We start from the raw sequence: 26,879 nt of genomic DNA, 5'->3' as shown, positions 1-26,879 counted from the left end.
CCACTCCCACAAATAAGACCCCCTCCAGCATAGTAAGTCTTACATCAAAAAGGCTTCTTTTGGGACACAGCACACCACTATTCATGCCACCCACAAGCTCCACTGGGAGCTTGCTTCCATTTATCAGCTGCCCTCAGTAAGTTGTGGCTCTGAAAGATCTGCAGGTTTTATTTTAAAGCTTTCATGGGGAAAAGCACCTGCTGAAGTTCTCCCCAAAGCCTCCCTCGGGAGAGTTCAGTTGTCATTTCATTGGTGGCCTGGGTAAGGAGCACAGGATCAAGCAGAGGAAAACACAATCCATTTGTCTTTGGGAGGGGAATTTCCTTTCACTTGCAAACCATAAGTGTAGCAGGACTGCTAACTTTTGCAGGCACCTGTTCCTCAGGCTTTTAAAAGCAGCTTGTGGGCGCTACAGAGGCATTCTCAACCAGGGCCTATTCTGCATACGTAGTATAAATCACTTTCAATGTGCTTTGGCAGCTGGATTTTCCTGTGCGGAACAGGAAAATCTACTTCTAAAGTGCATTGAAAGTGCATTATCTATTGTGTGCAGAATAGGCCCAAGATTTCAGGAAACCCTGGGGTTTCTTGACAGCCCTGGAAGGATTTCCCAAATGGGTGGGAATGTAATTTTAAATATATTTTTTAAATTTGTTAAACATGTATTGAGTGACATGACCATATATAGTCAAGTTGACCCCCCTCCCCGATGGCCAAAGATGGGCCTGGAGGGGGTGGGAAGGGAAGGGGCCCCAGGTGGGCATGTACACAGCTATGCTTCCCAACCATATTCTGCATGATCGTGTCACTTCTGCGGTTTCTCGAAGCCTAAGGAATGTTTCAGGGCTTTCTCAATGGCAAAAAAGTTAGAGGATGGAAAAGGTGATGGCTATGCATGGTTGTTAAAGGCAGAGGTCAGAGAAGGCATATGGGGTCAGCTGACAACATTGGAACCCAGTTCCTTTAAGCAATTTCTCCAAGTTGTGAGTTAACTCTGAAAGCATGTAAAGGAACTGAGAGCCAGCTTGGTATAGTGGACAAGAGCGGAAGCTGGAATCTGGAGAGCTGGGCTTGATTCCCCAGTCCTCGATCTGCAGCCAGCTGGGTGACCTTGGACTAGTCACAGTTCTCTTAGGGCTATTCTCACAGAGCACTCCTGTCAAAGCTCTCTCTGCCCCACCTACCTCACAGGGTGTCTGTTATGGGGAGAGGAAGGGAAAAGGTGCTTGTTAGCTGCTTTAGGACTCCTTTGGGTCAGGGTTTAAGAAAACCAACTCTTCTTCTTCTTCTTTACATCTTGTTTCTGGTTGGATTCAACCAGCTTTCTAAAGCTCTGTCATAATGTATTGGCCATGGAAACCTATATATTCTCTTGTTATTTTATATTCCACATGTGACCTTCCTCCAACCATTGATGCAGTGATGGAGCTAGATGTCCCTTGGCCATCTTCAGCGATGACCTTGAATGACTTCTGGGAACTTACCCAGGATGATGTGGCTAGGAGGCTTGTATCGGTGGGGCCATCTGCTTGCCCCTTAGACCCTTGTCCCTCATGGCTTGTTAAAATGGGCAATTAAAAGATTAGGGAATCTCTCTGGGAAACAATAAATCTGTCCCTAACATCAGGGATGTTCCTGGAGAGCCTGAAAGAAGCAGTGGTGTGGCCCCTGCTGAAGAAGCTATATTCAGATCCATCTTCAGATGGGTATGTGAGGGGTACGTGAGGAGAAACGGCCCCAGTGAAAAGCAGAGCTCTTGCCCAGGTGATACGTAGTCCTGGCTCATATTCATGGTGAAATGTGATAACTGTGATATTTTGTTCAGATATTGACTGGCAATCACTGAAGAAGACACTGAAAGCGGGATAAGCACACCTGGGACCCTGCTCTGGTTGCTCATATCAGGAATTTATGGAGTCTGATAAGTTGAAAATTTGAAATATATTCATTTAATAAGAAAAAAAAAGCATCCTAAACCCATTCCAGTCCTGTTTCTGCCCTGGCCATGGGGTAGAAATGGCTCTGGTTGCCCTCGTGGATGACCTTTGGAGGCAGCTGGACTGAGGTGAGTAAGCACTGATTATATTACTGGATCTCACAGCAGCCTTTGACATAGTAGATCATGAGCTACTGCCTTGCTGTTGTGGTGATATGGAGGTCAGCTCTGCGATAGCTGATCTCCTTTCTCCACATTTGGGAAAAGAGGGTAACAATCAGGGAAGAACAGTCACACTGTTGCTCACTCCCTTGTGGAGTGCTGCAAGGTGCAATTCTCTCCCCACTGTTATTCAGCATCTTCATGCACCCTCTTGCACAGCTGTCTATCTATTGATGAGCAGCTGGCTGCACAGGTCCCCAACTTTGTAGGCCAAGTGCCTGAAAGCCATGACTCCTAAAAAATAGCCCCCAATTTTCAGAAAGATTGGACCAGAAGGTCCAATTCTATGAAATCCCAAAGAAGGTACCACAGTTTTTTTAAAAAAAAGGTGTTTAAAGAGATAGCTGTCCCTTTAAACGCCTTCTGCAAGCTGCAAGTTAATACTGAAGGCCTCACTGTTTCTTTAAAGTTTAAATGACTTCTCCAAGCTGTGTTAACCCTGAAGGAATTTAGAGGGACAGACCAATCACATGTGTGAGATTATTTCTAACTATTCTCAAGGTACACTTTCATATGTTCTGCTCTTCTAATAAGCTAACATGAATTGCCTGCAGGGCAGAATATACAAAGGAGGTGCACTGGAATTTCTTGGTGCATTCGAGATGAGTGTCTTGTTGCATGTCCTTGTGTCAGGCATATTTACATTCCATTCAGCCTTTTACCTCAATGATATAGTCCTTCCCATCCTTGCTGTGGACAGCTTTCACTGCACAAATGTCAAGGCCACCAAACATCTCTGCAACAGAATCTGCCCAGAGTCGATACCTGCAGAAATCACATGAAATTATTTGAATAATTCCACAGTCAGAATCAAGCAAGTCTCTCATTCTAATATATCAAAATTCTTAACTTCCCATGGAATTATTTGAATAATTCCACAGTCAGAATCAAGCAAGTCTCTCAATCTAATATATCAAAATTCTTAACTTCCCACAGAATGTAACAGCCACCACACTTTCTGGATGTTCATAAGGAGCTGGAATGTGCAGAAGGTCACCATATAAACAGTATTCAGATTACTTTCTTGATATTAAATATGTCCCTGGCATAGTGCTACCTTCTCAAATTCCCTCTTTACTACAGCACAGGAGTCCTGTGTCCTTTGTATCTCTTCAAATAACCTAAGCCCCAGAACATGAGACAGTGGCTCACTGTGTCTTCTGGTCCCATTTCTGGCTGAAATCTCCCCATCACTATTGTTGCGGCATCTATGCTTCTGCAATGAGGTGAAGGCCAAAAGAAAGAGGACCAAAGTGATTTTAACTTCTCTGCCAAGAAAGACGACGACGAAGTGTTAAAATAAGCTCACACTAGTAAATTTGTTCTTTCCCACAGAGGGCACGTGTGAGAATGATGCCAGGAATGCAACGTGGATATTGGGAATTACACCCATGAATCAAAACAGGGCTAATACATGAGGCACATCAAGGCTTACTAATGTGCAGTACCAGAAACGTGGGAAATAGAATAGCTTCATAAGAAAGGATGATAGAGAGAGTTGCCTTTTGAGGAGAGGTTGAGAGAGTTGGGTATGTGTAGCTTGGAGTTAAGCTTGTGTTTAACTATGTAAAAGGTAGGCATGTTGAAGAGGGGACCAATTTGTTCAGAGACCAGGACTAGGAACAATGGGTACAAATTACAGGATAGGGGGTTCCACTTCAATATTAGAAAGCATTTTCTGATGTTCATATTGTTCATAGATGCAATATGCTGCCTGGGAGGATAGTGGAGTCTCCTTCATTAAAGGTTTTTAGGAGGAAACTGGATGAGCACCTGTCAGGAGTGCATGATTTTTAAGTAGTGTTGTTGTTGGTGGTGTGTGTTGGGGGGAGGGGGCTGGACTGGATGGCCTTTTGAGGTCTCTTCCAGCTCTGTGTGATTCTGATGGAAGGGATAGCAAAAATGTTGCAGTTCAAACAGTTGGCAAGTGTAGATAAATGTTGTTATGTGTTCTCTTTCAGGACTCTAGTACAAGAGTATGTAACAAAGAACTCTTGAGACAACTGTCCAGAACAGGGCCCATTCTAGGTTCTGGGTGCTCCAGTGCAGGGTAGTCAACCTGTGGTCCTTCAGATGTCCATGGATTACAATTCCCATGAGCCCCTGCCAGCAAACCCCTGCTCTAGGGAATAGGTGCCCAGAGGCCCTTACCTGCCCTCTTTTCCACCCCAACACCAGCATGCCCCCACCTGCCCCTGCATCCTTCTCCTACTTGCAAGCGCTCTCAACATCTGTGACCAGTTCCCTGCACCACCAGCATACCCTTTCCCTAGTAGCCCTGCCTAGTCTGCTGCCATTGCCCCCTAGAGAGTGCTGCTGCCATTGCCCCCCTAGAGGGCCACCACTGTTAGCATCCACATGCCATTCCTCAAGGATGCTGGGGATTTAGGAACATGGATACAGACCGGTGGCAGGGGAGGTATGTGGCGAGGGGCCATTGTCAGTGGGCCCCATCTCAGGATATGCCCACACTGGCCCTGGTCTGTAACCTAACACATTTCTGTAGGGTCCTGAGATGGGCAGGAAGGCACTCCCCCCCCCTCTCCAATTTCCTGTGATCAACTGCTTGCACCAGACAGGAAAGCAAGGTATAAGCAAACTCTCTACACCAGGGGTAGCCAATCTGTGGTCCTCAAGATGTTCATGGACTACAATTGGCTACCCCTGCCCTACACTACCAAAAAAATCTAAGATAAATAGTTAATGTAAGCCCGGGGCAATGCTTATCAGATTGACCAAAAGCCCATAGAATTTTTGGCTGTAATCCTTTCTATTCATTACCTCTCCGTCATGGCGATCTGCTCCAACATGGCAGAACCGGTGTTTGCTTTCCAGTTCCCTGAGATTGACGTTCTCCTGGGAAAAACAAACAAGCCGTGTGAGAGCAGTCAATTTCCCCAAACATGGCAATGTTTTCTCCAGGTTAAAGAGGGATGGAAATGAGGAAAGTGGGCCAGAGTTGGCAGGGCACGCTTTCTGACCCACGCTGTCTTCAGTCTCTGATGGCCCAGTAATTGTGCCGCTTCATCTGTCAGATGGGAACTTCTCCTTGTGTGCTGGCTAGCATACTCCCTCTTAGTTACATCTCTATTGGAATGCTGGCCGGGTATTCTTGCTTTGCCTTTATGAACTCTCTTCTGGATATGTTAGGCTTTGTACCGTAGACATGTCTGCAGAATGCCTGTGGAATAATTAACCTTGTAGTCAGTAGTACAGAATTTAAACTGCACAGGAGAGGCCTCAAGCCAGAAAAGCCAAAAGAAAGCTTCCCACAGACTTCAGTGATCTTTAGAACAGGGCTAAAAAGGGGGTGATGTAAGGGAACCGCTTCAAAAAAGTGAAACGCTGGCTTTCAGTCAGCCCACTTTCTATTGTACTGGTAACCTGGTGCAAAAACGAGCGTTCTCTGCTCTCCTAATGTCAATGGTTCTCAAAGCTATCCACCGTGGTCTCCCAATGACTCCATGAAAGTTATTAAGGGGTATGTCTCCTTAAGCTGTTAGTGTCTGTCATGCTGATGACAAACTCAGGGCCATTCCATACATCTAAAAAAATAGTGTCACACCAGCAGAATTGTGTGACACTATACAAAATCATGCCCCCCGCATCGATCACCTTCTCACTCTCCTGCTTTCTTCTGCCACTTTTTGATGCTTTCTGGCACTCCACATGGCTGCCTGAAATGGTGGAGGAGAGGGACGTGCTATACACGAGTCTCTCCCTCTCCTTGTCAATCATGCCAGGCAGCCAATCACCTTTACTCCTGTTTTAAAGGGACCGCAATGCTGATGTCCTTTTTAAAGGTAAAACTTCTCCATTGGTATTTCTCTGCATCTAACAATGCTTATTTTAATGCCACACCCCCAGACTTGAAGCTTAAAAAAAGGAATTTTTTGGGGGGGCGGTCTGAGAGGCATGCTTTGTACGTCAACTGGTGGGGGAAATTTTTTTTTTTGCTCTGCCTGGATGAAGCAACGCGTATTCGTTGCTCCAGGCAGTTTGCTAAAGAAAAATAAGCCCCATTCCTGGGAGAAGGGAAAGGGAGGCGGATGCGAGGGTGGCCACTGGAGGTGGAGATTGCGCTACTTTGGCTACACACATTTATTTAGCTTGTGGTTGCTGGTTGCTCTCCTCCTGCTTGTGCTACATAGTTGGGGGAATCCAGTTTTGTGCATTCCTCAACTAGTGCTTTAAAATGGAGGATGTAGCTGCCAGTTTGCTGCTTGGACGCTGGATGCTGACAACGTTGTTTGAAACACCAAAAAAAAAAAAGTGTCTGCAAAAGGTAAGCCTTTCACTTTATTTCCCAAGTGCGGAATGACCCTCAATCTCTGAACTTAGAGCTAAGGAAACGTGTCACATTGCCAGACTCAGCCCAGCCATTTCATTGGACACTGAAACTGTCCAATCTCACTGGCTCATGTTGAATGGCATCAAGAGCAACTTGTATCCCAGGTCCAGGTTATATAATATGTCTGCCACAGGTCAGGTTGAGGTTTTCTGACCTAACTTACAGACAGATATGAATGAACACTCCCAAAGATGTCAGGACCTGATTTGGCTCATGAGCACATAGCAGCAGCAGCAGAGGACATTTAAATCTCTTTTCTGTACAGTTTTCCTGAATCAAAGGTGCCACATTCCTGAGCTGTGTCAAACCCTAGTGTAGTTGTGGATATTCGTTCCCCAGCATCATGTCTGTAAGATGGGGCGGGAAAACCTGGGCAAATTTACGGTAGTTGTATTATCTACCTAGGCCCACACAGTGAGATGGCTACGGCAGCCAGAGTATACCAGAGCGAGTGCTCAGACCTTTTGGCTCCCTTTTTTTCTCTGCATGTTACAGGCTCTTCCCAGAACATTCATTTAAACTAAGTAAAGCATTTGTCCACATCCTGAAAGTTAAACAAATGATTGTAAATGCACTTCATTATACCAGTGGTGTTCAATTAAGATCAAAGTCCTTTGTCTTAATAACAGCAGCCCAAGCGTTCTACTCCACTGGGGAAGCAGGCAAGTTCTTTTAATTACAGTGAACATTCCATCGTGGCAGACCCTTCTTTCTATCAAGCTGAGGAAAAAGTCATACTTTAGGGTTCTGACAAAATTATTACCACATTCCAATCTTTTGTACAAGAGGAGAGGAAATGGCTTTAGCTAAACCCTACACATTTTATTCATAATAAAATTATATATACAAATGGTTTTAGCATAGTACTTTGGTGAGTTTTCAGCAGAGTTTTTTAAAAGCCCAGTAGTCCCAATGATACGGCTTGTCAAATGCAGGGTTCACACTTTTTTGTCAGTGTGATAAAAATCGAAAGATTTTGGTGCTATGGAACACAGAACAGAGGAATACAGTTAAGATACCAGTTGAACCACTTTATGATTTATTGGGCTACTAAGAGGGAAAAGATTAAGAATTTTACATTTGCAGTTAAAATAATAATACAATTCATTGGAACATATCTTGGACCTGGGAAGAATAATTCCTGGGAAGAATAATTCTATAATATTATGGATTTTAAAGATGGAACTATTATACATGGCTCTAGGAAGGCTATATATCGGAAAACTAATTCCTTCACCAATGGCAAATATCTGCAATATTTTGAAACTTCAGCCACCAAGTAAAATGTTATGTGAAATTTCCATGAGAAAGTAACCCTGTTATGTGGCTTATGAATAAATCTGGAGACAGTCCCTATCTCTTTTTGTTCAGAAACTATTGTCTGGATCAACATTTGATTTCCTAACTTCCACAAACAGAAATTCATCATTTCAGTTGTGGGTGTGTATCAGTATTTAATTTTTAGCCTTCCTAGAGGTCTGCTTTCAGGTTATTATTTCCACTAGAGGGCATCAACAAGTTTTAGGAATGTTCTAAAATCAGGAAAGATTTACCATTTCACTGAACAAGACAAGGAGATGGTAAACAGCAAAAGGGAGTTTGTAGCATCACAGAAAGCTTGAGCCTGAAGGTTGAAGAATAAGCAGGTGCACACCCTGAGATCAACGCCATTGTGCACGAGCAGAGAGATGAGATGTTCCTGCCCCCTGAGAAACTTGAATCAATCTCAATCTTCTCGAGGTTTAATTTTTAAAAATCTATGCCTCACTATTCTGCCCATGGGAACCTAAAGCAATTTACACCTCTTTTTCCTCCTTTTTCACAAGAGATAAATGTCACCCAGCAGGCTTCCAGGGCAGAGTGAAGTCTCAAACTTAGTTCTCCCATATCCTAGTCCAATGCTCTAGTTTTTGTATTACGTTCATGGGGCCTCCCTCAGCACTTCAATTTCTGCATTCTTATGAGCCTCTTGTGGCGCAGAGGGGTAAGGCAGCAGACATGCAGTCTGAAAGCTCTGCTCATGAGGCTGGGAGTTCAATCCCAGCAGCCGGCTCAAGGTTGACTCAGCCTTCCATCCTTCCGAGGTTAGTAAAATGTGTACCCAGCTGGGGGGTAAATGGTAATGACTGGGGAAGGCACTGGCAAACTACTCCGTATTGAGTCTGCCATGAAAACGCTAGAGAGTGTCACCCCAAGGGTCAGACATGACCCGGTGCTTGCACAGGGGATACCTTTACCTTTTATCCCTTGAAAGTGTTCATAATTCCATCCCCCCCCCCCCCCCGACGTAGTGCACTCTGTAACATAGGTTCCACTTTCTGGAAATACATGGTGTGTTTTCCAGCCTAAATGCCTCTATATTTATGCAGGGAGCTTGGCTAATGGTACACCCAAGGAAGTGTCTGCAACTTTTAAAAGTCATCAGCATGGTCACCATTGCAGCCATTCACCAACTGGTCTAGAAGAACCTTATCATACTAGATATTAAAGTTTTTTTAAGACTTCTATTCAGTACTCTTATAAGTGGAAAAAAATCACAATAGTAACAGAACAACAATATAGCATGCATATCTAAAGCATAAGCAGAGGAAGGTGGTGTGGGAATACTCTAAGGGTGCAATGTAGTACTGAAAAGTTTAAAAACCATACAAAATTAAAGTCAGAAATATACACAGAATTTTTAAAGACAGAAAGCAGAAACCTTTTAAGCAAGAATTTAAAAATAGAAAATGTCTCAGCTAGCCATGTGGATTTTTTCTCCCCCAACATAAGAAGCAGGAAGTTCAGCCATGCTGGCTAAATTAAGAAGGTTTTAATCTACAGTAGGGCCTGTTCTCTTATCCCATGACAACTGAGTTTACTTGGGAGCCTTTGATGAGCAACTTTACCAAAAGCTTTCTGGAAGTCTAGGTAAACACATCTATTGGGTCATTCTTGTTTATATTTGTTCATCCCCTCTAAGAACTCTAACAGGTTAATGAGGCAAGATCTTACCTTACGGAATGCATGCTGACCCTTCCTTATTCATCAGTGTGCCTATTAATTCAGTCTTTATGAATTATGTCTTTAAGATTCCACCAAATTATCTGGTATTGATATTAAACTGAGCAGCCTGTCATTTCCTCAGTAATGGAGGGTGATTTTAATGACAGATTGCCTATTTTTGTCAGGAGACCCACAAGTTCACATCTGAGTTCTTTCAGAACTTTGGATGTATGCTGAGTCTGGGAATTTGTCATTTTTTAATTTGTACATCAGTTGTAGGGCCTCCTCCCTTGTTACCTCAATCCTGTCTTGCCCTAGGCAACTACTTGGAGTCATGCAATAGAAGGTCCAGTACTGGATTACAACACATAAAAAGTCTCGGTCAATCATTATACCTGCGGGAAATGGTTAAAATCATTTTGAACATTTATAATATATGAAGCCTATATTTTGGAAAGCAATATCTTTGTTCCCTCCAACCCAGTCCCAAAGTCACTCACATGTAAGCTTTGTAATTGTTGCCAATTTTCTGGATTCGGATATCGTATTTGGAATCGATGAAGGTCTCCGTTGTGACGTACGTTTTGGCCATGGCCACCACACTTGCAATGTCTTGGAAGTCATGCTGGTTCTCAACTTTAACCTTTGGTTAAACAGACAGCTCAAAGTATGATTTTTTTAAAATAAGAAAAACATCCCATGAAACTTTGTAACTTCTGTGCATAATTCTTAGAACTAAGCAAAAATGCCATTAGCAAAATGTGCATCAGTATGGTAGGCAGGAATTATGTTGTGGAAGGGCTTCTATAAGCCAGGGAGAACCAGGGCATCCTTGTGCAGGCTGCCCATAGAGAACATCAGCTCTATGTTGGCAAACACCAGGCATATTCTTGAATTAGACCCTCCCACAGTTGCCGACCAAGCATCAAGAATACAGAGCATCACTGACCGAAGCATCATGTTCTATCTAGATCTTGTGGTCTAATTCAGTGGTCCCCAACCTTTTCGAGGCTGGGGACCGGTAGGGCAACTGCCACGCATGCGCAATTTCGGCCGCGCATGGTGCATGTGCGCATGCGCAGCCCGGCTGCGTATGGGCGATGCGTGGGTGCGGTCCTGATTCCCTCTCCCCCCTCTCCCACAGTAAGAAGCTTCCCGGGCCGCAAGCTTGCGGCCTGGGAAGTTTCTTACTGCGGGGGGCGGGGGCGGGGAGAGGGAGCCGTGGCCCGGCACCGGGCCACGGCCCACGGCCCACGGGTTGGGGACAACTGGTCTAATTGTATACTAGTGCCTTAAGTGATGGCCAATTAATGGACTAGACCTTGATATTTTGATTCACGGGAGGTGATGGTACCGCTTTACTCTGCTCTGGTTTGGCCTCACTTGGAGTATTGTGTTCAGTTTTGGGTACCACAGTTAAATCCAATGGCACTGAAGGGAAAGTCAGATATTCTGAAGACCTTCCCAGGGACAAAAACAGTCTTGATTCATAAATGAGAAAATCCTATTATTTTCTGTCTGGATTCCCATTGATCTTACTGCTGGAGTATTGCTAGCATGTTATCCAATGCATAGTTATAAATATGCATTGGATAACATGCTAGCAATACTCCAGCAGTAAGATCAATGGGAATCCAGACAGAAAATAATAGGATTGTCCAAGGCTCACAACACTCTTAAACTAATTTACAGACAGACATTCTTGTGACTAATGGTAGTCCAGATTATAATCTGGTCCTGTTGTTACATTTTGAATAATCTTTGTTACTGCCTTTGTGAGGAAAAAGATGTGATTGTTTCAAAGGCTCCAAAGACTAATTGTCAACCCGCCCTAACTCAGTGTTATGTCTTTCAAGGGCATAACTCTTTTTAGGATGGCATCCAGATTACAGTGGCATGCTCTACGTGAAGTTGCCTTTGAAGAAATGCTTGGAAAATGAAGATTGGTACAAAACACAGCTGCCAGTCAGAATTTTAACTGGGGCTTGTTGTATTCAGCATATAACTTTGGCATCGTTCCATGCTCAATGATTGCCAAGTTTTTTTTTTCAGGACCAATTCAAAGTGCTGGTTTTGACCTTTAAAGTCCTAAATGGTCTGGGTCCAAGATATTTGAAGGACTGTCCCTTTATCTATGAACATACCCAAACTCTTAGATCAGATATGAGCCCCTCCACCATGTCCCTTTCTCTCTGTGGTCTGTTAAATAGAGATCCAGAAGCAGTTTTTTTTTCTGTTGTAATGTCTGGAAAGCTTTTTCCAAGGGGGACTTGCATAGCGCCAATTTTTCTAGTTTTGCGATGGAACTGCAAAAGGCTGTCATTCTACATCAGGGGTACTTGTTCTGCAGCTCGTGGAGAGCCACATTTGCAATTAGCAGAAGCCACAAGAACCACATTACTATGTGGAACACACACAGACATAAGATACAGCTATTAATATTGTATCTAATGTCAACACAGCTGACTGATGATGAAAAACTCCCCTTCCAATGGTGTTTTCAAGGCAAGAGAGGAACACAGGTTGCTTAGCCATTGCCTGACTCTGCCTATTTACTGTGGACTTCTTTGGTGGTCTCCAATCCAAGTAACAACCAGGGGTGACTCTGCTTAGCTTTTGAGGTGCAATGAGATTGGGCTAGCTTGGACCATCCAGGTCAGAGCAAACTATAGCTAGAACTTTTCAAATTACCAAAATACCTCTGTGCATGTTGAAACTTGGGTAGCCCTTGGTGAAGGGAAGGGGCTTTCCTCTCTGCCTTCCCACTCTCTTCCCAGCATGAGGCATAGCAGTTTGGGTGAGAGAGAAAAGTGAGATTGCCAAGGTGCCCAAGGAAAGCCACCTGACCATGGAGACAGGAAAGTATAACCACTGCAGCACAGTCCCTCCCATGCCTGTCTTTTCACGGGAAAGGCTACAATGGGAGCAGCCCTGTCACCCATCAGTTTCTGAACCACATCTGAAATGCTGTGACCCTTTCAAACCATGTAACTTTCTCTTCTGATGCTAGAAGTACCCTCATCCCCAGACCAGCTTTTGCATTTAAACAATAATTGGCATTAAAATGTTGTTTAGTGATGTTTAGCAGGTTCTCTGATTTTGTTGTTGTTGTTTAGTTTTTATTTTAAAATGTAAGCCTCTAGATTCTTCCACTCTGGAGATATAAGAAAAATACATATCTCCACAAGGGAAGAAAATAGAGATTTACTTAAAAAAAATAAAAGTACCCCTTAAACCTAAATGGTTTTGTGCATGCATGTGTGGGTGTGCCTGCTTATATTGACATGTCAATATAAAGCAGGGGTAGTCAAACTGCGGCCCTCCAGATGTCCATGGACTACAATTCCCAGGAGCCCCCTGCCAGCGAACGCTGGCAGGGGGCTCCTGGGAATTGTAGTCCATGGACATCTGGAGGGCCGCAGTTTGACTACCCCTGATATAAAGCCTCCACCCCTTAAAAGTTCCCGACTAGGGAACAAATGTCCTTTCCCCCTCCTGCCACTGAAAGATTAGAAGCAGGCATTGAAGGGCAGAACGGTTTTTAAGATTCTAATTATTTATTCTAGACTATATTTTTGTACTTAATATTTTTTTTATCATGCCATGTGGTTTGATGTAACCTGCCGTGGGTCTGGAGAAAAAGGGCAGGTAACAAATATAATTAATAATAAAATAGAAAGGGAAACGACTCATTTTAAGTATGGGAGGGAGGATAGGGCATGGTTTGATAATAATGACAGTCCAGTCATTGAAAAGTGGGCTGAAACTGGAATGGAATTAATGACAGAAGTATTAAGCACAGAGAAGAAGATCAGGGTAAAAGTGGTCTCAAAAGAACTGGAAAGGATGGAAGCGGGGGAGAAATGAAGTGAAAACTAAAGGCAAAAAGGGGATAAAGGAAAGCAGCATGGGGCCAAAATAAACAAAATACCTCCCATGCCTAAAAGCCCTAGATCAGGGACCTCCCACTGGATGTAAGATGTGACCCTGAGAACAAGACCAAAATCTGAAGAACCATCAGGACTGGAAATGACACTATTAAACAATGTGGCTGGAATTAATTGTTAAATGCTGTTCTGGACTGAGGCATACAACTTGTATCTTTATACTGCAGTCCATTAAAAATGCTAATAAGTGACTCCAGGGGCAGGTTGTAAATGTCGTCATCTCAACCCAGGGATGAGTCAGTCTAGCTCTTCCAGAGGCCCCTGAGAAGACCGACCATGCTTCTGCCAAGGCCTTTATTCAGTGCTGTTCTCACAGAGCAGTCCTGTCAGGTGCCTTTTTGCCCTACCTACCTCACAGGTCATCTGCTGCGGGAAGAGGAAGGGAAGATGATTGTAAGATGCTTTGAGACTTCTTCAGGTAGGGAAAAGTGGGGCATAAAACCCAACTCTTCTCTTTCTAGTTTTTCAGCTGTTGTGATTTTTAATTCCACACATCAAGATAAAATACCAATAGGTCTACAAGCCTAACAAAAGGCTGCTATGGAATGTTCTGCTTTCACAATGGTCCCAGGAACAATCAATGTATGAATGACGCACACTACCCCCTGTTTGTCATTCTTCCCAGAGCTGGTTAGTTATTTGTGTGTCGCAAGTACTATTTAAAAAAGCACAGCTCTTTTGCCACCTACTAAGAATAAATGCATTCTCCCACAAGCCGAGGAGATCCTTTTGAAAACGGCAAATATACAATTTGCTGGGTATTTGTGAAGCTGTGGCGGTCTGTTTGATCAGCAGTGTACTCATTTAAAAAACATCAGCTGAGCCATCAGGTGCTGTTTGCTACAGAGACTTCAGGGCCATCTGTGAAAAGTTCAGCCCAGTCATATTGACAAGCATCTCTCCTTAGTGACAAGGTTCCCCAGGAAGGGCCGAGGATTAGTTAGAATAGAATCCTAGAATCATAGAGTTGGAAAGGGCCATACAGGCCATCTAGTCCAGCCCCCTGCTCAACGCAGGATCAGCCCAAAGACGTGCAACAGACGTGCATGGACACAATGCAAAAATTGGTGTAATCCAGCAGAAGCTATTTCTCAAATGATAGGTCTCCTGGTGGCTTGAAGGTTACAGAGCAAGATGGGGCACTTCACTGTAGGCTTTCATTTACACCCTGAGCTGTCTCACTGGCAGGGCAGGGTATATAAAAATCAAATAAATAAATATATATTTTTTAAGTGTCACTTCAATAAAAGCCAGTTATGGGATGGATAATAGAGATGTCAGTCCCCAGATGGTAACTGGAGATTCCCTGGAATTATAGCTCATCTCCAGACTGTTTCCCTGGAGAAAATGGCTGCTTTGGAGGGTGGACTTTATAGCATTATACCCCACTCTGGTCCCTCCCCCTCACTCCTGGCCCCACCCTCAAAGTCTCCAGGTATTTACCAACCCAGAGTCAGGAACCCTAACATGTGACTAATGCACAAGGCTATTGTTTTGCTGAGTATGATCTCTGATATTCATTCAGACTAAACAGTAGAACTCTGGCTACATGGAAACATTCCTATGAGCTACTTCTTTCCATGGCACCACCTCAACGACAACTGCAACTATCTTGGGGAGGGCAAGGTTCACCCACAGCAGGGTCCTGCTGTTTTGCTACTGTAGACAAGACATTAATGTACTGCTTTCCTTCCCGCTGCACCTTGGGGGGAGAGGACGTGGTTCACACTTGTGGGTTTTTGAAATTACAGCTCTCTTTCCCTTCTTCTGCAAATAAATCCAGGCTATATGGAATAAAAGAAAAAGAAAGGGTGTCAAGCCAACTAGAGCTGCTTGTCAATTTTATTTTAGCCACTTGTTGGCATTTTCTATTATTTGAGGGCCACAAAAATGTCTGAACGCCAAAATTCTCTTCTGCAGGGTAACTGGTTTTTGTTACAGTGACTATCTAAATATGTCACCTGTAATTTTTGGTTACTTGCTGCCACTGTCAGACAGTTTTTATATTTGTGCTTGCTTTCAGAACCCCAAAAAAGAGAGCAGAAAAGCCAGGGCAAAGGGAAATGTAAGATGCGTTTCAGCATCTTTTATTTAATGTTGCGCTTAAAAAATAGAAACAGGGTGAAGGAATTCAGCTTCGAGGTGGTCTTGCCTATGGAACAAAGGAATACAGAATTGTCAGCTGGTAAGTAAAATGGTAATGACTGGGGAAGGCACTGGCAAGGCCGCCCTGTAGTGAGTCCACCATGAAAATGCTGGAGGGCATCACCCCAAGGGTTAGACATGACTCGGTGCTTGCACAGGGGATACCTTTACCTATACCTAATCTGTATCTGACCGGTCAATCCTGTTAGACCAGCCATCAAAACCAGACTCCTGTCATTGATCAATGCTAGCTGTCTTTTCTTATGAGCAGGACATGTTTGATGCACTAGCCATTAAAAAAAAATACACATCTCCCAGCTTTGCCTGATAGTGTAATTTTGTGGTGGCCAGCCTTTTCTTTGTTCTTAGACTTGCAATGAGAAATACCCAGCTGCCTCAACTGAGCAAAACAAGGTCATGGAACAAGCTCAGGGTGTCTCTAAGCCCCTTCTTCTGTGGGAACAGAGTAAATTCATTTATTCCTTTTATTTTGTGCTTTCAGAAGACAAAATGTCCTTTCCCCTCAACCATCAGTAATCTGCTTGTTGGCTGGTTTTGATTAAACTATAATTATGTTTTATTAAAATGTATGTCCTGAAATCTTCTTTTACGCAATGTATATTGCTGTACTTTCAAATGTGCAGAATATTTTTATAGTGAATACACTGCCAGATCAACATGGATTGGTGGTTGTGCTGCAACCCTTTTACTGATGGGAATGTCATTTCTGTCCAAGTGTACTCTGTGTGTTTAGCAATCTTGTCCCTGTAGGATCATCCTTGTATAAAGAGAACTGAGAGTACTATTTTGCTTTAACATGGTTTTCATTCTAAGAGGTTTACGGTACACCATGTTGTGATGCCCTTTCCCTTCAAAGCTGGGTGAAAGACTGCTGTTACAGCACATAGATTTCTCTCATATTATTGGAATGGGATAATTTTGTTGCTATGCACAGTTTTGGGACTTGGCTGCATTTTCTGGTAGAATGTATGCCAAGGCAGTGACTGCACGGGTAAGGACCAAGAATGCTCTATCCTCACCCCCCCTTCATTATGCTTGTCCCATGTGCAATGATTTGCCTTGTTTGGATGTAAAACAGAGCATTGCACAGTCTCGTAACCACAGTTCACAGATCTACTCTTATTTTGAGCATTTCCCCCTTCCTATCAGGTCATTAAACCATTTGTGGGCAACATAAGGATACAGAGCATCAGGTGGTATTACTGAGCATGTTATTGTAAGTGAGGTTGTGCCGTTAACATCGTACATATTTGTGAAATCTGATATGTGACACTTTTTGACACTAAGCCGGCATTCAAAAATCCTGTCTCTCTCTCTCTATGGAAAATGAACTTAAGTTTTAGATGAAGAATGATCACAGTCCTATACTGTTGAAGAGTGGATGTGTGTTGTTTCCTAGAGGATTTTCCAGGTTAGTCTGCAGTACCTGTAAAGGTAGAACTTTGCCTAAAAAGTAGCTCTAGTTCCAGTGTGATGCATCACTGGAGATTTCCTGAAGCACATGGTGATTTCAGAGTTGCGGAACAGCAAAGGATCCCTCTTGGATACACAGGAAACTGCCTTATTCTAAGCCAGACCATGTAGCTCAATACTCCCTTCTCTAAGTCAAACCAGCTCTCTCTGGGCTCAGGAGGGAACGTTCTCTTCATACACCAGAAATTATTAAACTAGAGGCACCAGGGATTAAATCTAGGACCTTCTGTATGCAGTCTGTGAGCTTTAGCACTGAGCCACGCCCATAGTTCCTCCCTGTAAATGTTGAACAAGCAATATGTTTTAAGAATTATGAAGAACCTGCCTGTTCCCCCCCCCCCCTTTATCAAGGTAAAGGAGTGTAAAGAATAAGTGTGGTACTTTAGAATTTAGAAATGTCAAAAGCTTGTTCCCATGGAACACACATTGCAGGGTTTTTCTTTTCCATCCTGAGCAGTTTTGGTTATGTATCCAAGATGGGTGCTGCTAATTTCGTATCCAATAAACACTTTGAAAGTTCATGTCACATATTTGGCCCTTGGTGTGTGGGAGTCCCTACAGCAGTAATTGTGAAACTAGTTTCAGTCCAAACATTTTCTTTTCCTCTGGTAGAATATAAACAGAGGTATCCTAAATCAGATCTTTGGGTTCAGCGAGCCGATGAGCCTGTTTTGGATTATGCAAGAAACCAGGAAGTCCTAGAGAGATCCATCTCCCTACTTCTGTAAATTAGAATCAGGGTTAGCTTGATGCATGCCATGATCAGCTAGCAAAACCTGGTTGCTATGCAGGACTAGAGATGGGCACGGCCCAACCCACGGGTTTCCGCAAACCCATGAAATTGGGTAGTTCATGGCTCGCGAACCAGGCTCATATAGCCATGCCCCCAATGACTGTGCATGACCACATACAGGTCTTACCCTCTTTTGGGGGGACAGAGTTTCCTCACTCGGCACACACCTTTGCTTGGCTACCTGGCTGCCAGTTATGCCCCGGAGTTCAATGTGATGACTCCTGGTGAAAGAGGGGCTGCTGTGCCCTTTGCACGATGGATCTGGAGGGCCTGCCTGCAGAGCAGGGGGTGACCAGAAAGGTCCAAAAGCTCGGAGGGGCCAGGATGTGCTGTAACTGTCACCATATACTCCTGGGCCCTGGGTCTGGTGCTCATAGGTAGTTGTGCTCAACAGGTATTAGACAGGTGGATAGATGGTGGTGTAGGTGGGCAGGTAGATAGTTGGTTAGGTAGGCAGGCAGAAAGTTAGTTAGGCTGGTAGCTAGATAGGTGGGAAGTCAGAGCACCTGACCCAGGGAGTGTGTTGGGAGCTACACTCCATACAGGCCCTTCCAAGCTTCTGGATCCTCATCATCATATCTGTGGGTACCACTTGGCCCCCATGGAGGCTCCTGATGCCCATTTCAGTCATCATCCATTGCTCCTAGGAAACCTTCCTCTTCTTTAAAACTCTGACATGCTGGATGCAGAATTTTGGCCAAAAATATTAGGGGAATGGGAACAACTTTGGGAAAAATAATTAAACTAACAAAATAAAAGTATGACATGGGAAGGTAGGTGGGTGGATTGCCACCTCCCAGGGCCAAAGGGGAGAAGGTTGGACACTGGACAAGACCCAGAAACCATGTCCACAATGACGCAATACAGTTAGGGTGCTCCACAGTGAATGTCACTTGTATAGCACCCCAGGAAACAGCTAAATAGTTCACGAACTCAAGTCAAAACAGAGGTTTGCAAACATGGGAGGGGGGATTCATGCAAGTTTACAGTTTGGGTTCGTGACATCCCCCTGACCTGCGACCACCCACAAATCCAAAGAACTTCCATTTCCCAGGTTCATGCCGTCCTCTATGCAGGACAGAATGGGGTGAACAATGAAAGGGAAATACAAGTCTATAAGTGGTCTGAAGAATCACCTGCCCTTGAACGTGTTGTAAAAGGCTAAGTCTAACACATGACTTGCTCAACCTTCTATAGCAGGGGTGGCCAAACTGTGGCTTTCCAGATTTCATGTACTACGGTTACCATGAGCCCATGCTGGCAGTTTGGCCACCCCTACTCTACAGTGTTCAGATGGATGCTGCAAGTCAGGCTTGTTGTTTTATAATCTATTCTTTTGGGTACCGTTGATCTGTGGTATAGGCCTAACTATAACACTTATCCTAACATCAAGCACAAGAAGGAAACACAAATGAGAAAGCCATGGACAAAGAACATTTATAAGCAAAAGAAAATATGAGCAAGGGAAAAAGAATCTCAGAAAGCAAGTCAGTGATTACTGGTATGGTCTACAATAAGGCAAATTAATTTGGTAATGCTGTATAGTTTTAGTATTATTAAGGCAAACAAATTCAAAGGGGTAAAGGATGTCACACCACTAAAACAGTGTATTTTCATATGAGACTGAAAGTCTGCCTATGACAGAAAGGGTGATTGAAGAAAAGTGGAGAAAAATTTGGCTGTAGCTGGGAAAACAGAAGCCTCTTCAAACAAACTTTAAACATTAAAGTTATCTGTAAAAACAAGAATAATTTAAAAATACATGTTTTAAAAGTAATTTTTGGGAAAACACCAAGAGGTGGAGGAGGTAGCAGGATGGGAGACAGAGAAGAAGAGGGAAAAAAGTTTTATGTTCCAGTAAGAATTAGGTTTACAAGCACTGGGGTAGTCTTTTAGACTGGGATTAGGGCTACAAGGCTAGATTAAGGTCCCCACAGTGTGATATTGTCAAGGTATTAGAATTCAGTTCAGGGGATATTGTTAGTAGATTGTTTCCATAATGGGGTGAAGGTTAGTATTGGACTTGGACATAAAATAGGAGCTCAGTTGATATAGAATGGATGTTATATGATTAATGCCATGACCCCGGTCATTAATACTCTATCCATTTTGTACAAGCTGAATTTTTCAGACTGTCCTCAAAGGCAGCAACACAGCACATTACAGGTGTCTAGCCCAATGGTACATTTAGGGTTTGGCAACCAGAAGTCACGCCCAGGGCCCCATACTTGATGGGGGCACACCGGGCCTTGTAAAACACCTGGGGATAGTGAGAACCGCATACCCTGACCGTCCTGGGCTTAATGACACTTGCCTGAGACAGTAGAGGATGGCATGGTGGTGTGCATGCTGCTGGCTAGTTGATCTCAGCCCACCCTTGTCAATTTTCCTAGGCCCATGTTACTTGGCAATCAAGGAACTTCACCAAAAATTCAAGACATTCTTGACCCCCACCCCCTCAAGTATTTGAACATCTTGATCAGGTCTTATGTTAAAAATGGGATTTCATGCATCTAACCTGGGGTTGTTCATAAGAATCACCAGATCTTTGACCTAGTGATATTTTCTCCAGCTATTTTCAATAACGAGAGACTGCTGATATGAGTCAGAGCACACATGAATAGGATGCTTCATTGTAAGCTCTGAGTTTTTTAAAGACAACATTTGCCCCTTGTCAAATAAAGACTTTTACTTTTTGCCTTTCCTCTTGAAAGCAAACAGGGTTTGACATGTTGGGTTTTAGAACCTTGTTGAATTCGTTTTCATTTCCAGCCTTGGAAAAGTCCTAGTGATGAGTTGAAAGACTTTTGGTGTTTTAACAAGGCACACTGGCTCTGTTTATTTCTTTGGCTAAATTTAATAACAACAACAAAAATCCCACATCCTGCATAAGAAAATAATGTTGACTATGGTATTGTGAACAACAAGCCTTTAGTTTTCAATGTTGTAAAACCATTTGATCTATGAATTGAATTAGGAAGGTATTTTTCAAGACGTTCTGGGGCTGGTATGGATCTGAAGGGAGCTCTTTAACAGGTCTAATTAGAGATGCCTAAAAATAAAATCAGAGTAACAAAAATATACATAACCCATAAATGGGAGCTGTTCTTTTCCTTCACTCTATATTTGGCATTTATCTCCTTTCTGTGATCTCCGGTCAGGGAGGGGTGAAGGGCCTGTTGAAGGGAATTTGTTACTCTGAGCTCTGTTCCTGGGGCACCCAAGGGTCAGTTTACCACACAACTGGCAAATAGTCACACAGTGAGTGTCTTATATCCACAGCAAGTCAATATCTGGGGGAAAATGGTGTCCACTTATTCTTCTTTATTAAAAAAGTGTCTTCCTTCCTCTATCCATAAGAAGGCAGGGGGAAAACATCACTGATGCTTCTAGTTTTTTTAATTAACTACTGAAAGTTCTGTTCTAGGTTTTGCTGATAAATACTTATCAAGAATCCTGTAGCCATGCTTTTAAAGCATTGACTTTTGCCTCTCACCCCCCCCAATATCTGTCTCTCCAATCATTCTTTGGGCCATAGATCTATGGTGAAATAAGAGTAGTCCAATGATGATTATGGCAGAAATTAGCCACCCTTCACCTTATTTAATGTTCAGGACACCTAGAGAAGGCAGGATGGATGGACATGTTGTTTAATCTTTCCTCTCCTTGAAAAAAGTGAATTCTCACCAAGGAAAAACTAAGGAGCTTCATTGAGTATTTTTTTTTTACTTTGGCTGGAACAACAGGGCTGAGTTTAGAAAGGCTTTAAGAAGGGTTAGAGAATTTGATTATGCCTCCATTGTTTGTTATTTTGTGTAGAGGTTTTTATGAGGTTTTATAATATAATTGTATTGTTTTATCACCTGCTACCTGATCCTTTCATTCAACAATGCCAAGGATTGAACCTGGGATCTTCTGCCTGCCAAGGAAATACTTTGCAACTGATCCACTGCCTCTCCTCATGAAACCAGAAGGTAGACCATAGATGTCCTTCACACTGCAAAGCTAAATTCCTTTTAGCATAAACAGTACACAGTTAATGTCCACGCCAAAAAGTGCAACAGAGCAGCAATAAAGGAAATGTGGGTATGGCTACTGCTCAAAATTCTGTCCTGCCTAAAGGTTACTCCAGCTGGAAATCTTGGCTTGAAGAGCAAGGGATAATAAGCACACCTGATTTCTCCTTTGCTCTGATGTGGTTGTATTGACCAGATGGATTTCAAATTCAAGTCCATTGGTTCTGCTCACTACTGGCATTAGATAAATAAGGTTGTACAAACTGTTTTGCAGTAACAACAGTGATATTTTAAGAAGCTGAAACAATTTAATCTTACGTTCCTGTGTGAGTGTAATTAATTTTTGCCCAATTTGGAAACTGAAATGTTTTTCTTTTTGTATTTAAAACATTTGGGAATTTAACACTGATGAGGACTCTTAAAAACAAATCCCAAGGCTTTTCTGGATTTCAGAAGAATGTAATGAAATGTCAAACATAATACTTGTTCAGTTTGTGTATTAAGTTATAATTGGGTATTTGAACAAATTCGACAAATTTGAAATGTCTGAAATATCCCGGTATGTCTGGATGAGAAATAGAAGAAAGAAAAGGCAAAACTTTCCCCAAAGCTGGTTGCCTTCTGTTATTTTAGTTGGTCTTTGGCTGTTTTTTTAAAAAAATTATTTTATTCTGGATTTCTCTGAGCTTTTGGCTTTATAGATATGTATATGTCTCAGTGAGAAAAGTGGACTATAAATATATAAAATAAATCAATATTCTTAGCCTGAATACTTTTTGTTGCTTTCAGTATAAAGTAATATGCATTTCTAAAATCACGGCACTAATAAGACAAAAAATATGTTCGGCCAGCCGTTTTGGGCTAGGAAAAGTTAAACATTCTACCCACTTCAATTAATGTCTGGTTTATTTGCTATTTAGTAAATTCTTTATTCCTGTGATTCCAAAGAGCTCTTGTAACTGCCTGGAACTGAGCACAGCCTTTTCTGTGGAATCCATAAAAGGTTCTGTATGCACGGCAGAGACCCAGAAATGAATGAGAGAACACACCGTTGTTAGGGATAGAAGAGAATGTTGTTTCCAGATCCCTGATAATGCAGAACTTTGCATAATTTTGCATATAGAGAAAGGATTTGGGTGATTTAAGTCCATGATTGTATTTAATGGGTGGGTGGGAGCAAAGAGGAGGCTTGGTAGATGGATTTTGTTCTGTTGGACACATATTACTGTGGAGACAAGAGTTTGCTTCTGGATAAATGATAATGCCCTCAAGAGATGAGTGCTTGACACCTCAGATAAATATCACTTGTTCCAAGATCCGTATGTCTAATCAAGAGCCAAGGTGTTTATATGAAGTTCACTCAAAATGCAGGTGACGTCCCATTGAACAAAATGCTGCATCACATTGACAGATCAAAAGCAGTGGCTAATCCATTGAATGGAGAAAAACCCCGGAGACTCTGGGAAAAACAAACAGGTTTCTTTTGGGGAAAAAACAGTGTTTTGGGGATTTCTTTTTTGGCAAGCTACCAGTTTGGGGGGTGGGGAGAGAGAATCTCTTTGCTTATCTGTCTATAAAAATCCCAGAACACAAATGAACGTCTTTTGTTTGGAAAGAGAAAATAATCGGAGAGTTCCATTCACAGGGTCAACTAGTGCAGGCCACTTTTTGCAGGTGGGAAAATAAAGATGCACAGAGGCCATGAGCTGTTTGGCATACAATGCACTGACCAATGCACTGACCAATGTTTTCCCTGAACTACAAGAGTGATAACAACTTCAAGGTAGTCAAAGAGGCCTTCACAGTCAAGCATCTGTTCTACTTTGAAAAAAGTCCAGATCAGTGATTTGGTCCCTACAAGCAGCCTTTCTGCTGTCCACAGAAAGCTGAGAACCCTGACCCTTGAGACTGGGAATGGGTAGTCTTTCTCCCTATTCCAAAGCCGTGTGCTTGACTATCTAGAAGGCACAATGTTTGTAGAAAGAAGGAAGGAGAAGTTGGGAGAAGCAGGTTGCTTTTCTTCAGCTCCTGAATTTGGTAGATGGCACGTGGAGCTTAACCCAATGTTCCTTTATGTAGGTAACATCTATCGATTCCATTTATCCTCACACTTCCTTCCAGGAGCGCTAAGCAGGGTATGTTCAGCTGCTTAAGGCAAGCTTCTAAACTGAAGTTCCCAGTTGAAAACAATTTGAGTATGTATTCATGGCATTTGTTTAAGAATATGAGTACCCAGCTTGCTGGGGGGTAAACTGTAACGACTGGGGAAGGCACTGGCAAACCACCTTGTATTGAGTCTGCCATGAAAACGTTAGAGAGCCTCACCCCAAGGGTCAGACATGACCCTGTGCTTACACAGGGGATACCGTTACCTTTTAATGCTTGTTATATAGTTATTGATTATTATTTTTGTGTAATTATTAATTATACTTTGGAGTATTTTTAAGAATTTGATGTCCCTTGATAAAACTACACAGTGAACCATGTTGGGGTTGTTTAAGCATTCTGCTCATTAAAGAACTGAAAATTGAAGACTCCCTGGGTATCTGTTTACTACATGAAATACTTGAGACCATTTTCTCATATGATCACTGTTCAAGACTGAGAGTAGGGCACATATATATTGGTCTGATCTTGTGATGGCCTATGGCCTAGTGCAATAAAGTTTGACTGACTATATATTGATTTGAGTGAAGGGTGTGTCTGTGTTTCTGTCAATATTGCCTCTTCCTTACCTTCCCCATTCCGGCATGAGCATGGCCCAACTTGACGACGACAGGGAAAGCTGGAGTTGTGAGCTGAAAGAGAGAAGAAAAGCTCATGAAAGAACAGAGTCCCATATAAACTCGCAACCTGGACTAGCTTTGAATGCTTTGGAGCGTTTTGTCTTATGACGTTCCTGAGTTGATGAGACATAATTAAGCCCTTATCTTTGGGACAGATATGAGCTCAGTGATCCAACCATAAAGAAACTTGTGTCTGAAGAAGATCTATGTAAACACCATTGATAGAAAATTAGCCTGAAGCCAGAGGCAATTTGCAATTTCTGTTAAAAGAAAATTACATCACTGTGGAGAGAAGAGTTGAAGAATTAAAGATCCTGGCAAAGGACCTTTTGATATTACAATGTTGATATTATATGCTAACATACAGGATCTCTTTTTAATAATTTATATCACACTACACTGTACTTTCCTAACTGTTGACTGCTTCCTTGCACGTGCATGGGTTCAACATCTGGCAAATGGACTGCCAGGCTCCTCAGACCCCCAGAGCAGCCTGAGCATTGGGAATTTTGCCTCTAATGTCCGCCCCCCCCCAAAAAAAGTGGCATTGTTTGAGTTAACTTGCAATTGCGACTTACCATTTTTAATTGGGTAAACCAGAATGTTTACATATTATGCTCTGAAAATACGTAAAGAAATTGGTCCCGTTCCATCAATTCCCAAGAATAAGAACCTGGTGTGACCTAAATATAGATAAAGGCTGTTGTCTCCATCTGCTGTAGTTCCATATATAATGACATTTCAATATATTCATCATCACCGATGCTCAGTGTGATGCACGTTCTGTACCCCAAGAAAGGGTGGATAGAAGGAGGGTATTCATACTTCAGAGATGTATCCATTTGTTTCTGAATTTCAGTGCATAGGGGAGTAGGCTCCCAAAAGGTGTGTTTCAGTTGTTCAGCTGAGACATAATGGTTTAATTAAATTATTTATGGTAACTATGGTTGCCTGAATGCAGGCTGCTCCAATAACTATGGTGAGTTAGTGTCCATCAAAATTGGGAACCAAAATCTGAAGCTGATTCACTGACTAGCTAACTACAGTCAAAATAAACCCAAGTTTTATATGATCTCTGAACTGAGGTCATGTTAACAAGTTTGGGTGTTCTGCCAACTTTGATCCAGCTAGCAGTGGCTCCTGAATGTTGCTGTACATTTTGCCTGTAACTCAGGATTCACACAGGTTTTTGAAAAGGAAAGTTGGGAATTCAGGACAACTAGTGGCCCAAGCAGCATACCCAGAATCTGGGCAAAACTTGGACAACTGCAACATATGTCAATTCTAAGTGGGGCGGCCAGCTCTGGGCTAGGAAACACCTGGTGATTTGGGGAGCAAAGCCTGAGGAGGGTGAGATTGGGGGGGGTGATGACTCAATAGGGTGTAAGGTCATGGAGTCCAATTTCCAAAACAGCCATTTTCTCCAGGTGAGCTGATCTCTTTTGCCTGGAAATCAGTGGGAGATCTCCAGCCACTAGCTGGAAGTTAAACAATAATGTGTTCATGCGAAGCAAAAAATGTAAATAAGAAATTTTACTAGTGTAATCAAATAGCTTCTGCTTCAATTCAAACAAAACATTTTATCATCTAGGGAATGGATCCTCCTTAAATCTTCATTTTCAAACAATTTCTGGTAAATAAACTTGTTTGAACTTTGTCTGGAAAACTAAGATTTTTCTATCTGTAGGATAAGGAAAACATAAACAAGGAGCTATACAATCATCTTGAAATACAAAGGACTAAACATAGAAACATTCATAGCTTCATTTTATCATGTCCATCAAGCTGCAGTAAGGTATTTGCTCAAACACTCTTTAAATATGTTCAAGCATCAAGCAAGGCAAGGAAAATTATAGTCGGTTTCATAGGAACTGAGAGTTAATCAACATTGCAACGGGTGTAAGACATGAAACAGCATCAAGCTGACCTTCACCATTCAGAAAAACATTAAACAACTGACCTTCATCATTCAGAAAAACATTAGAGATAGCATGCCCAGTCCAGCTCATTATTAAAACTCACATTGGAATGAATTCCTAATTTGAAAATTGTTCTGGCTTCTTTTCTTAGAAGCAATCTATTGATGTCTGTTCTTTAAAATCTTGTCTTGCAGTAAATAGAACAGCAAATTTAAAATCAGAGTCCAGTAGCACCTTTAAGTCTTCTGGGTGATCTACTAAGGAGGCATCAAGGACTTTAATTTG

At 42.5% G+C, this 26,879-nt stretch overlaps 1 protein-coding gene across 3 annotated transcripts in view; it reads right to left on the bottom strand.

Annotated features, from left to right (window-relative positions):
• The window catches only part of SYN3 (synapsin III), a 218,315-nt gene that overhangs the window by 15,867 nt on the left and 175,569 nt on the right, over positions 1-26,879 (bottom strand). For all 3 annotated transcript variants that reach the window (XR_013231385.1, XM_077339669.1, XM_077339668.1), the window contains exons 7-10: positions 24,625-24,687; positions 9,995-10,137; positions 4,940-5,014; positions 2,821-2,923 (exon numbers count right to left, since the gene is read on the bottom strand). Coding sequence is in view for 2 of the 3 variants with exons in the window: in XM_077339669.1 (XP_077195784.1) it covers positions 2,821-2,923; positions 4,940-5,014; positions 9,995-10,137; positions 24,625-24,687 (384 nt within the window). In the remaining variant the exon portion in view is untranslated. The remainder of the gene's footprint in view (positions 1-2,820; positions 2,924-4,939; positions 5,015-9,994; positions 10,138-24,624; positions 24,688-26,879) is intronic.

The sequence above is a fragment of the Paroedura picta genome, chromosome 5 (assembly GCF_049243985.1).
Source record: "Paroedura picta isolate Pp20150507F chromosome 5, Ppicta_v3.0, whole genome shotgun sequence".
Lineage (NCBI taxonomy): Eukaryota > Metazoa > Chordata > Lepidosauria > Squamata > Gekkonidae > Paroedura > Paroedura picta.
The sequence above is the reverse complement of the archived record's forward strand: the minus strand, read 5'-3'. Positions and strand labels throughout refer to the sequence as shown.